This window comes from Ursus maritimus, unplaced genomic scaffold (genome assembly GCF_017311325.1).
Source record: "Ursus maritimus isolate PB19 unplaced genomic scaffold, ASM1731132v1 scaffold_1, whole genome shotgun sequence".
Lineage (NCBI taxonomy): Eukaryota > Metazoa > Chordata > Mammalia > Carnivora > Ursidae > Ursus > Ursus maritimus.
In genome coordinates, this window is record NW_024423343.1 from 86,234,085 (window position 1) to 86,248,137 (window position 14,053).

At 34.2% G+C, this 14,053-nt stretch overlaps 1 protein-coding gene across 1 annotated transcript in view; it reads left to right on the forward strand.

The window, feature by feature from the left end:
- LRP1B (LDL receptor related protein 1B) overlaps window positions 1–14,053 on the forward strand; it is a 1,456,161-nt gene that overhangs the window by 1,183,106 nt on the left and 259,002 nt on the right. Inside the window, exons 47-50 of the mRNA XM_008695867.2 lie at window positions 7,762–7,875; window positions 8,119–8,268; window positions 10,762–10,884; window positions 12,707–12,826. Coding sequence (XP_008694089.2) covers window positions 7,762–7,875; window positions 8,119–8,268; window positions 10,762–10,884; window positions 12,707–12,826 — 507 coding nt within the window. The remainder of the gene's footprint in view (window positions 1–7,761; window positions 7,876–8,118; window positions 8,269–10,761; window positions 10,885–12,706; window positions 12,827–14,053) is intronic.

The window sequence follows — 14,053 nt, forward strand, 5'->3', positions numbered from 1 at the left end:
ACTGCCTTGAGCCTCAATTAACACAATAGTCCTTTAACTGGTCTCCCTGCCTCTACTCTTTCCAGTTAATCCCAAGGTTTTAGTCATGCTATAATGTTTTATTGAACGTGCTCTCAGAGTGAGTACTGGCACCAATCAGCAAGCCAGATGACCTAGGACAGAACCTCAGCCCCTACACTCTGTGTCTTTGCGTAAAATATTTAACCATTCTGTGCCTCAGTTTCCCAAGCTGTAAGAAAAGAGTCAATAATTAAATGAGTATATTAATATTAAATAAACTGAGAATAGAACTTGGCATATGGTAAATGCTGTGAAAGCATTCACCTTGCTTTTTTAATCATGGCCCTGATATAGAAACACAAATGGAATCTTGATGTTTGCAGAATAAACAACAAATTTTTTAGTCTGACATTTAAGGCCTCTTAAAATCTGGACCCACCAGATTTTTCTTTTCTTTCTTTTAAAGATTTTATTTATTTATTTGAGAGAGAGAGAGAGACAGAGACAGAGAATGAGCGGGGGAGGGGCAGTGGGAGATGGAGAGGCAGACTCCCCACTGAGCAGGGAGCCCAATGTGGGCTAAGATCCTGACCTGAGCCAAAGGCAGACACTTAACTGACTGAGCCGCCCGGGTGCCCCCAAACAGATTTTTCTAAACCAGTTTCCCTTTAAAAATTTTCATTCACTGAACACATTTCATTGGGTAAAATGCATTAAGGACTGAGACATAAAATAATAAGTCATCTGCCTGCCCTTGAGGAGTTTAAAACTCCAAATAAAGATAGTTATTTAAAGAGATGAAGGTGTATATCAGGTTTTATGATTGCACATATAAAAATATAAGTTTTTGGGGGGTTGGAATGAAGTATAAATAAGGTAGAATGATCAAAACAGAAGGTAATTCCAAGTAGAGAGACTAACAACTGAAAGCTGAAAATAATTCGATATGGTTAGAGCCAGGTTCCATATTGGCAAGTGGTTAAAAAAAAAAAAAAATGAGGCAGGTTAGAGGAAGGAGCCCGGACGTGAAGGTGTATTTTGATGCCATTTTAAGGAACATGAACTTCCCCTTCTAGTCACCAAAAAGTCATTGAAGTTCTAAAAGAAACCCAATACAATCAAATTTACATTTCAAAAAAAGGGAGGAAAAACTATGCTTGTGCAAATGAAAACTATAATGCTGAGATGAGAAAGATAAAACAGGAGGTTATCAGAACAGCCAAAGCTAAGAGGAAAAGGAGAGAGACAGATACAACAGAATTTTTAAAGGTGGGATAACAGGTCTTCTTGGGTAATAAACATAGACAAAACATGGGAAAGAATAGACAAATTTTGTGAACTTTTTTCTCCCTCTTTTTACATTTTTTTTGTTGTTGTTAATTTTCAAATTTATTTTTTGTGGGTATTTTGTTCATGTGGGATCAAGGATAAGGTAATAAAGATGGTCTGCATTCTGAGAGTGGAACACCTGTAGACATTCAGAAGGAACTGTTTCAGAGACATTTGGATAGATAGAGATCTGAGGCTCAGGTAGTAGATTTAGAACAGAAGTGTTCATTTTGGGCTTAATACAGAGAGAAAGCTCAGAGGATGTATAAAGTAATAGTCGTTGTAGGGGAGTACACTCAAATTACCTATTGAAATAAAAAATAAAGGCACTAATAAAATAAGAAAAAGAGAAGAGGACCACAGGACTAATAGAAAGATCCTCATAAGAAATTATCATCATCATCATCATCATCATCATCATCATCATTATTATTATTGTTATTATTTAAGAAGGGAGGATCAGTTAGCATTGTTAAGGTATTAAGGGTGGGTAACAGGGCAGGTATAGACTAGATGATCATTGAACTTGGCAAATAGGAGATAATCTCTTGGTTACCTTCATAAGAGTCAATTCAGTGGAATGGTAAAGAAAAGCCAGATCTCCTTGAGTTGGTGCAGAAAATGGATGGTGAGGGAATAAATACAGTGAATAAGACTATTTTTAGACAAGATTGGTGGTAAAGGAGATATGTGAAGTACAGATGCTATGAGAAGGTGATGCAAAGTTGTGGAAGAGGACAAACACTTGAGTAGCTTACCGTCTAAGGTTGACACTAGTTTAGGAAGAGCCAAATACTTTTGAAGATTAAATCAGCTGTTATTTCATATTACCTATAAAAGATTAAAAATGATAAAATATAGTAAGATATTGGGAATAAGTAGAGGAAAATGGGTAAGTATTTGGAAGAAAGAAGGAAAGCAAACTAGAAGTAGACCCCAAAAAAGGCAGGTTTTATCAGTTATTTGTAAGCAGGAAAGAAGAATTTAATAAAGACATTAAACTAGGATAAAGATAAAAATCAAGCTAGAATGTGAAGAAACTGGACAAAAGATACAGAAAGTAGATTTTAAGACAAAAGTCATAAAAGGGACCATCAGAAGTTAATAAGTTACTGTGGATTTTCTTGAAACAATGAAAAAGAATTTCTAAGGTGGTAAATAAAGTTTGGGTTTATGAAATATGGCACCTACTACCTGGTAGGTGTGTATTAAATTCTTATGTTGCTGGTGAAGCAATAAGTCTTCCAAAAAAATATAGATAGGTTTTAATCTAACTAATATCAATTCCAGACACTGAATAACAGTAAAAATAACTCAGAATGTTATTTCCCCTTTCTTAAGCTAAATTCTTGATTTCTGTGTTACAGCTATCTCAGTCATATACTTGGGCAAGAACTACTGCATTTGTGAATTGAGTTTCTGTTAAAACTTTTCTTTGTGATAAAATAGTGTAAAAATCGTAACAATTGGCTACCTTAAAAACAGCAACAACAACTATTGCCTTGAAGTTCTTGCTGAAAAATGTAACGTTTGAAACTAAAGACACTTGTGGGAAATCAAACATACACCTTTTTACTAGAAATGAATAGATTTAAGTTAGTGGACTAACTTGTTTAGGATAAACAATGGGTAGCTTTTTTGATGAGAGATTACTTATTACAGTTGTATCTTTTGGATTTGATTTTTCTCTCATATTAAGTTAGTTCACATGGTGACCTTGTAAGTCACATTTCACATCCTAAGGGAAGACTTCTCTGGGTCCATATCCCATAAGCCAGTCTATCTTATAAATCAGTAATTCGGTTGCGTATCCATGCAGCAAGTGGAACCTTATAGTACCTAAAAGATGAAGAAGTTTGAAAAGGAGGGTGGAAGTGCTCAGGGACAATGGAAAAGGAGTTATCTCTCCAAGTCCTTCCTTCCAGATACTCCTTCTCTGTTTCTTTCATCAGGGCAACGTGTGTGTGCAGTGCTCTGTTGTATATATGCGTGTACACATGTGGGCACGCACGTGTGCACACACACGCACACACACACACAACCCGCCTATTACTTTTTAAATGTAAATAAAGTAAGACATGAAGAATTGAAATTTGTACTATAAAAAGTCTGAGTTTGAGAGGCTATGGAGAGAGGCGGTAGTGGAATCATCTGTAAGTTATTTGAAGTACTATTATACTTTTATTTCTTTAGTTTAGATATTATTATCATTATTTTTATTCCACAAGGCAGAGTGGAAATGGATATTACAAGAAATCAGTTTTCTGATTTCTTCTCCTTTTGAAGGGAAGCAAAACTCTAAATCCTTGTAAATCTTTTATTACTGCCCTGAAAGTTTTAGACACCAGGCTTTCTGGTGGGGCAGAGGGGGGTAACCAAAAGAGTTGCTCAGAAAGTTTGTCACTCTGATTTCCTCTTCTGGTGTGTGAGAGGTTGAGTGAATAGGTTGGGGAGAATACACAATATCCCTCCTTCTCTCCCTATTGAGATGGGTCTAATTACTCTCCTTGGGAAGTACATGAACTTGCCTGGGTCACCTGGACACCTTTAGGTGACTGAAAAGCTAAGTAATTCTAAGGCTACCTAACGGAGAAGAAACTGGTGTCAGTTTTTGGTTTTCTTTTTCATAAGTTCATAGCAAAACTTTGAAGATTCCATAAACAATAAGCTAAAGGAAAAGGACAGCATGCCTGTAGATGAAATCATCATTCCTTATGGGTTTGCATACCCTTAGAACCTAAGCAGTAAATTAAATAAAAGATGTGGTTTGAAAGTAAACAGAAGAGATATGACAGCAAATTTAATGTTTTCTTTCTTTCTTTCTTTTTCTTTTTCTTTTTTTTTTTCCTGTGTCAGCTGCCGTGTGCTGCAGGCTGGGCAGGGAAGTTGGAAGAGAAAACATTGACTTAAGTTATTTATAAGAAATGTCCTAAAAAACCATAGAAAGACCAATCAATGTTATATCTTTTCTACCTCATTAAATATTTTAACTGACACGGAATAAAGAAAGTGGATGAAATAGGAAAATTAAGAAAGTATGTGAGGGAAAGAATGGTTTTACTTTCTCTCTTAGTGCTGCTTTGATCCACAGTCCCTGTCAGATCTTCCTCTGTAGTATCTCATTGCTATTCCTGGGGTGGCTGTGGTAAGTTTTCACTCACATTTTGTAGGTTTTCTTTTACTTTTGGACTATCTGGAGGGAAAAGTCTAGTATTTCTCACTTGGCTTATCTTTATTTGGACTACATTATTTTCTTTTCTCTCTTTTTCAGGACTTTTAGCCTGAGGAAAAATTGTCAGAAAGCTTTCATATTCACTTGACAAATTAGAGATTCCAACATATTTCTCCCTCAAAAATCACCCTAAGGGTGAAACAAATTTCAAAACTTGACTGGCCAAACAAAGTGAGGAAGAAATATAGTTGAAGGAACATAGAGGAAGAGGTTTTGGCAAAAGACGTATTTGCTTAACTATTTAATAAAGTTCCTGCTTTCCCGTGGATTTCTCCCATCTCCCTGTCCTTCCTTGCCTACAGATGCTGGAGATGTTAATCTCCACAACCATCTTGCCTCTGCTGCATATGAAATTCTGCAGCCACTTAATATGTCCAATTCTAGTGTGACTTAGCACCCTACTTAATCCTCTGGTGGTTCCCAAACTCTATACAAGGTCATGGACTCTGTGAAGAGAGGATTTGAAGTAAAGGGACCGTCTTCCTATTTGCACATTGCACATACTCTAATAGGCCTACTTGTCCTGTTCGCCAAGATCCATTAACCCTATTTTTAATTGGAAAATGGGAGAAAAACACATCCTGCAAATATTCTACTCTCTACCCAGTTCTTCCGAACCCCTACGTCATCCTTTCCCCCGTGTCTTTCTTTTAAATACTATCTCCTAACCATTTTTTCCAACTTCAGAGTTATAGTTTCTTTTCAACTAGTCAGAGTTCTTCTCCTTTCTTTCTTCTTCTCAGAATTCCATCTAAAACTGGGTTCCACTAGCTCCACATCTCTACTCTTCTCAAAGCATTCTTTACTTTCACCTGAGAGCCCCAATACTGTTTTTGAAACTCCATTACTGTAATATTGCTGGATCTCCAGCCCCCATAACTATGTGAGATGCTATCCTCATGTTAATGGAGTCATAATTTGCCTCTTCACCCTATCTGCCACCAATCTCCACTCAGATGGACTCCCTGCCATGTACACAGAAGATTTCTCTGTGGAAGTTTGGGGAGAGATGGAGATGATGTGGTGAATTGTGATTGTTCCCATTGGGATTCTTCTGGTATCCTTAAACTCTGTGAGTGTAAGACAGAAACTCAAGGGTATTATGAGATAAGTCTTTGTAGACTGTCAAGGAACATTACTAGAATGTTGTTTCACAGAGAAATGAATCCTGCTTCTAAATAAAGGGATTATAAAGAATCTTTTGGAACACAAACTCTTCATAGGAGATTGCTGACAGATAGCAAAGTAAGAAACAAAATGTAAAAGTTTGTCATGATTACTTTCCATGTTATGTATTCCATTTACTGTTTCTATTGAAAAAAATAGTGAATCTAAAATGTAATAGAAAGGTACATGGAAGAGATTTTGCTTTTTAGACATAAAAGAAGGATATCTGTTTTTTTTTCATGTTTAGAACAGTGTATTTATCTCTACTCATAATAGCATTATCTGTTTCATATGATAAGATGTTATTTTTAATGAAAACAACACTGAAGCAATTATAATTGTAAATTATAAATAAAACATTTATTCTAATCATCATTTAAGCACAAATAAGGATACAATTGCAAGATACAATTAAATATAATAAGAACAGTCGTTATGAAATACAAATGACATACATGCCCTTGAGTAAAATTTGCATATTTTGAGGTAGCATTTTAACCATTTACAATTGATATAATTTCTATTTATAATTAAATAGGCTCTTTAAAATATCAACACTAGTAAAAGTGGCATAATCAAAGAGCCCTTCAGGTTGTACATTTACATAATCAACCTGTGAAAATTTGAATTTGGCATAAAAATCTCACCTAAGTTAATCTAATGTACATAGTATGTCATGCACCTGTTCACAACATATTGCTGGAAACCATTATATGGTAATGAATGTGTGAGCAAAGTAGAAAGGAGTATATGATTAAGCAGAAGCTATTCTGTATAAGGTATATATAATGACAGTAGCATATTGAAACTGATTTTCATCCAAGCATAGCAGGGAATTGGAAAGTCATACTTTCTAACAATAGAGACAAGTCATACCACATTTATGTTTCTTGGCATGAGGCATTCATCTTTCCTATACCAAATGTTAGTGATATGGCCATGTAAAGGAGTGTAACATAACATGGAAGACTTTCTAGTGTTGTTGAGCTATTTCCTCTGAGTAATAAAGCAAATGCTCAGTGGTTTCTCCATCTCAGTCTCTGTCTCTGACTATCTGACTCTCTTTTATCAAAGAAGGGGATGGTCCACTTCTTTGCAACCAGATTGGGATTTCCCTGTACTTTCTCAATCAGACATTTGCTCTGTGTTATAACCTTGTACTTTGAAAATTGAAAGGAGAAAGAATTTTCGGCAACAGTTGATTTTTTTATATGTTGGCTTAGTGCTAGACTGATGCTATCATGGGAACCAGGTACAATCCCTGCTTTCATGGAGCTTACAACTTAGTGGGGGAGCAGATACATGAACAGGCAATTGCAATGAAATACTGTAAGTACCACAACAGGGGAAAACATGTGAGGGGTCTATTAGATCCCAAACTTGGGGACGGGGATGGAAGCTTTGGGTCAAGTTTGACTTCCCAGAGTTAAAAGAGCAAAACTAAACAAAATTATATGAATTTGTTAAAATATAGATCTTCCTCAAGTTACAGTGCAGTTATGTCCTAATGAACCCATCACAAGTTGAAAATACTGTTAGTTGAAAATGCATTCACTGCACATAACCTACCAAATGTCACAGCTTAGCCTAGCCCATCTTAAATGTGCTCAGAACACTTACATTAGGCTATAGTTGGGCAAAACCATCTAACACACAGCCCATTTTATAATAAAGTATCACATATGTCATGTAATTTTGTGACTACTGTCTTGAAAGTGAAAAACAGAATGGCGTCTGGGTACGGAAAGGTAAGGATATTGATTGTTTACACGTGGCTGACTGGGAGCTGTGGCTTACTGTTGCTGCCCAGCATCAAGAGGGAATATTTTACTGCATATCTCTAACCCAGGAAAAGTTCAAAATTCAAAATTGAAGCACAGGTTCCACGGACAGCATATGGCTTTCACACTACAACAAAGTCAAAAAAATCGTGTTGAACCATGGTAAGTCAGGGACCGTCGCTGCTGAAAATGTTAGAGCAAGGAATCACTTTTGTCTCATCTATGCATTTATTTATTTACCTGTTTTTCCAGTTTCAACGTGTGCCGCTGTTGAGTTCCGTTGTGCAGATGGGACATGCATTCCAAGATCAGCACGATGCAACCAGAACATAGATTGTGCGGATGCTTCAGATGAAAAGAGCTGCAGTAAGATAATCCACTAGCTTTTGTTTGTTCATCCCTGGGTACCTTTGGCATTCCATCTAACACTGCCCAGTGTTTCACTGAACCTTGTCCAGAATTGATATGTAATTAACCCCTGTTGTGTAGGATAATTGCATTCTTATTTCTTCAAATGAGGTTAACTTTTCTTGTTTCTGTGACCTGCATAGAAGACTTGTAATCTTTGCAGATGAGGTGTTTTTCATTTTTCTGTTTACCTCTTTGTAGATAATACAGATTGTACACATTTCTATAAACTTGGAGTGAAAACCACAGGGTTTATAAGATGTAATTCGACCTCACTGTGTGTCCTGCCAAGCTGGATATGTGACGGGTCTAACGACTGTGGGGACTACTCAGATGAATTAAAATGCCCAGGTAATTCTAGAAAGAAAAAAGTCTTTGCCTTGAGATTTAGAGGCTCGTTGTATAAAATAAATTTATTAAGTTTTAGCCTTCACATCCAGTGATTAGGATTAAAATTTAAATAATGTTGACTAAATTACAAGTAATCATCCTGTTCCAAACATGCCCCTTGATCTTTTTTAATGAGTTATGAAATGATACTCAAGAAATCTGTTCTGTATTTGGATCGATTTCCTTTTAATGTTCAGTTCATGAATAATCCTCTTACAGTTGGTGATTAAGTCTTAAAATGCATGATCTCTAAAATTGCCACGGAAGTATCACATACTGATACTCCATACCCATGGACTAAAGGGAGAGAGGCAATGCTTCTTACCACGGGCTTTACTCAATGCCGTGCAGCTTGTATTGTCATGTTAGGCTGTTTGGTGAAGTTCATACAATCTTTTGGCATAGTAGTATGGATAATAGCAATTACCACTGGGTCAAGGTCAGAAAGGTATTTTTATATTTGACTTTTAACCGCCTTTACATACATAAGCTCTGAAAGTGTCATCTGTATTCTTAGAAGAATGCATTCCATTAAAAAGTCATGGTGCTGTTCCTGTCTAACTATTTCAGAAAACAAATTTAAAAAAAATACAGGAAGTAAAGGTGTTAAATTACTATAACTGGAAGTAGATATGATTTATAGAAACTATTAAATGTGTCCTCATACTATAATTTTCTCTCCTTATCCTGCTACTACTATACTCACTTTTTCCAGTTTAGTTGACATAAAATATTTTTTTGAAATATTTTGAGAAATTATACAGCAGTGCACACATACACAATCTACTGTGAAGAATCGATATTCTTAATTCATAATCTATCACTTAATTGGGCAATAGCAGCTTCCTTTTGTTTTAGTTTTTTGTTTTCCTGCTCAGCAATGTGTAACATTCTATGACCCGATTTTTGTTCCTTCTGGGTTTGAAAGGCTAGCTGCACCCTAGGAAGAACTGGAGAACTTTTCTGGTTCTATGGAGAACTTTTACATGCACTGATGACTGTGGCTCACCATAACTCTTACACATTTTATTCTTAATCACATAGAACATTTTTAAAAAAATATAGTAACATTGATTTAGACTGATGACGGCTGGGTGTCTAGATTCTTAACCCATTATTCTTTCTACAACAGTTATGTACCTCATTGTAGCTGTAGTTAATTTTTAAAATTAATATGAAGGCAACGTATAATAGATACCCATTAAACTTCCATATATATAAAACATATTACATATATATGTAAAACTTTGTGATCTTTATATATTTCTCATATTAATAAATTATTTTAAAAGTTAACTTTTAACATTAATAAAGAATTGTGATTATAATGGGGAAGAAATAAAAGGGAAGCTCCTGTAGACTGATGAGACAGATAGACAGCCAGACAGGAGGCTACTAATTGGTCAGTCTAAATAACTTAGCTTGTATCTAGGCTAGTCCTAAGAAAAAGTAAGACATAATCACACTCAGGACTTTTTGATTTAGTGGTAAATTCTGTCAACAATTTTATTTTCATCTTCAATCTACAAAGTTGACATTTGAAAAAATAAAATGGAATTGTCATCTTAATATAGTTACAATGGATTATTTTAGTGTGATTATTATAGTGTGAATGGGTTATTATAATGTGACATATACTCTAATATTTGCTTCCAAATTGGCTATCATTTACAAAACTGTGTAAACCTGAAGGTTCAAGGGACCAATGACATTTGGTAGAGAAAAATCTAATATTTCATATGCAGTCTTGGAAGTTATAATAATAACAATACTCCCCAATCTAAAAAATATATATAATTTACAAAATAATTTTACATACAAATACTTATTATTCTTATGATATTTCTGTAAGGTGTAACAATTTTAGAGATTCCATTGTAAGTTGTCTTTCTTTATAAAGTAGAGAGTGCTTCTATAAGCCTGTCAAAGCATACTCAGAATATAGGTCAGTAGGAACACCACGCCTACACTTTCTCAGTAAAACTCCACTGTTTTTATCATGTTATTTATTTTTATGAATATGGAATTACAGATATTTTCCACCACAAATGTTTCTTTGGCCCAACACTCATTCACTTTATGATTATCTCAGTTATTTTATTTTTATTCTATTGATGGGACTCCACATTATTTGAATTTAACAAGTTTTTCCATTAGTATCTTTTTTTCAGATCCAGGTCCAATCTTGGATCGGATTTGATTATCGTGTCTTCCTAGTCTCCTCTCTTCTGTGCCACGTTTTTGTTGTTGTTTGTTTGTTTGTTTTTTAGCTTTTCCTTGGTTTTCATGACCTTGACATTCTTGAAGAGACCACCTCAGCTCATTTTTATCTAGGTTTTCTTGTTATTTATCTCTTCCAGTTCAGGGAGTATTACTGTTTTATTATCTACCTAGATTGTAGAAGTCTAAGATTAATTTAAATTATTTGACATTACATTCTGTATTTTATCACAGTTCAAAACAAACACAAATGTGAAGAAAATTATTTTGGTTGTCCTAGTGGAAGATGCATTTTGAATACCTGGATATGTGATGGTCAGAAGGATTGTGAGGATGGACTTGATGAATTCCACTGTGGTGAGGCTGTATTTTGTTCTATGTGCCATATTATTATTTATATGCCAATGTTCTCTTACATAGGATTTTATACAAAATATTGCTAATTGATTTTAACAGTTTTCATTTTTGTTAAATAACACAGAATAGTAAAAATTAAAATAGAACAGAAGAACTTGTAATGAAGAGTAACAATCTCTTGCCCCAGCCTTTTCGTCTTTTTCTGCTTTTGTTAGTGGTTACCTTCATCATTCTAAATGATATACCTTTATTTTCTGACTTATTACCTCGAAATCCTAATATATTTACTTTCTGCAATGAAAAGTGAGGATTTAGCTCACACTACTCATTATACTGTCGCTACCTGTTATTGACTATTATTATTTTACATGTTTCTGTTAATTACATGTATAGCTTTAAATAGTACTTAAACTTGTATTTCCTCAAACTCTCACCTTTCACCACCTACCTTCTAATTTCTGTGTGTGTACATTTCTTCTTACCTGGGAAGGCAAGACAGCATTTTTAAAATTTATTTTATAGAATTTATGGATTTTATAATTTCTAGTCCAAAGAAATTTCCTACAGGAAAACAAAGCATATATTCACTATTTTCATTTAACACAAATAACATACACTATGGTGAATACACAAAGTAGAAGAAAAGATTAAAAATGGATCTTCTATGAAATGTCAAACTCCTCTAAAAGTAAATGTCATCATGAAATATGAAGGTGCATTTTGTTTGATTAAGATGCTATATATCTTTACATTAGAGCCAGATTGTGAACAGGATTAACAGAGAACTTTACAAATAGTTTATGTAGATTCATAGTTTCTGGACAGGAAGCCATTATAGGGTTGTATTTTCTTTAGTTTCATTTTTTCCAGTCTTCAGTGTTTCTAAATTTCTCTCTTCTTCACAGGTCATCTAAGTGAATATTTTAAGTAAAGATGCAAGGTTTTAAAATAGTTTGTAGGATCAAAACCATAATGTTGTTGTTGTTGTTTTTATAATTTATGTTTGGAGGACTTGAATTTAGAAGATTTTATTTTGAATGTTACCTGATGACAAATATGCTGAGTGGAGGGGTAGGCTGAGGGTGGAGGAGAACAATCACAAGCCTGACTTTGAAATTAAAAAGAATACACTACTACAAGTGAATAATTTGGTAATAAAATAAAAGCCACCATGCCAGTGAATTTAGATGTTATTAGTCAGACTTAAGTATCCCCAAGAGAAGTAAAAACATCTAAGTGTTTAGTATGTAAGGGTGTGAAACTGGTGGCTTATCGTCAAGCTAAAACCCCCTTAGTCACCTCATCATTAAAAACAAATGTATATGCTGGTGAATATATCATATTATAATCTTGCCTAGGATGCATTTTTTTTTCTCTAGTTGTTCAAAAATCAATTAAAATTTAGAAGGGAAGACTAGACCACACTTGGAATATTTGTTTTGTATCCGTGCAGCGGATGTTGTGTTTGTTTTGTTTTGTTTTTTGTTTGTTTGTTTTGTTTTGTTTTTAAATGACACCCTGGAATACACTTAAGGGAGAGTGACTAGCTTAATGAGTAGCTCAAAGTCAAGCCCTGTGAGAATTCTGCGGGAGGAAAAATGTTACATAACATGGACACTCAGACGGAATACGCAGGCTGTTGTCAAAATTTTTATAGAGCTGTCATAGAGAAGAGGAATTCGGCTCATTTTATTGGAGGACAATTTATTTTAGCAAAGTCTAAGAAAAGACTCTCACTGTCAGACAGACCTGTCCTAAGATGGTCTTAAATGATTTTTTTTTTCTTGTGCACCTGAAGCAAACATTTTTGTTTGTCTTCTAGATTCTTCTTGTTCTTGGAACCAATTTGCTTGTTCTGCACAAAAATGTATATCTAAACATTGGATCTGTGACGGAGAGGATGATTGCGGGGATGGATTAGATGAAAGTGATAGCATTTGCGGTGAGTTGTTTCTTCTGTGTTCTCATTCAATTTTTAGGCATATGATATATACCCACTATCATTTTAGAACATACATAAAACTGTTAAATTTAACATTAAATTTATATGTACGCGTCTATGTAGCTTGTTTCATATTTTAATGACAACCTATTATTCTACTATTTTTATATACACAGTCATTCAATTTTTAGAATTTTTTTCCTGAATATTCACACAATGAATGTATTTGTAAATTTTATTTTTTTATTCTTCAATTACTTCTTTGGCCTAGATCTCTATGACTGGGATTACTTGCATCAAATGATCAAACATTTTTCATGGTCTTTGATATGCATTGCTAAATTGGCGTCCAAAACATACTGATTCACACTGCCATAAACCACAAATGCTATTTGTGTTTGTATATATGTATTATAGTGATTATCACTATTGAATTATTTTAAATGGTAAGTAAAAAAGGGGGCTGTTTTATATAATTTTAAAATGTACTTCAAAAAACAGCTTTATAGGATTAGAGGTTGAGTGCCGTACTATATATCAACTACAAAGCCAATGTAATTGCTTTTAAATAATCACAAACATTTAACAAATAACTTAAATGGAATTATTAACTTACTTTTTTAAGGGGTAAAAGAAGGAATGATCTAATCTGTATAAATTTATTACAAATAGCCAGTCATTCTACTCATGTATTTATATGCCTCTTTGTCTATCTTTCTGATCTGTTTCTATATGTGTATTTGTATTTATAGGCATAAAATCTTTACTCATTATATCAGCACTTTTTCACAGCTGTTATTATCCTATTTTAGAGAGAAAAGGACCCAAGTCATAGAATAAAGTGCATGTACAGAGTTAAGTGTACTTAATACCACTTTTAAATTTCAGTAGTGGTCACCTGCTTTTTAGGTCAGTACCTACCATGGAGACAGGTAGATAGGATTTTATACTCAAGCTAAACTGAAGTTCTCTGTAAATAATATAAAACTGGAGTTGTCCTCTGAAACCCGGCAATTTATTTTCTTGTATTTAAGCCACCCCAAATCTACTTTTTATTTACACAGCTGAAACAACTTAGTTATACAACAAATAAATATAGAAAGATCACTATCAAAAAGCCCTGAAAGGAAAAAGAAATCGGTAATCAATTAGATGTCTGGCCAGTCACTTTTAACTACTTTATTCCTCTTTGCTATTAAATCTTTCTTTAATTTTAACAGAAGCATT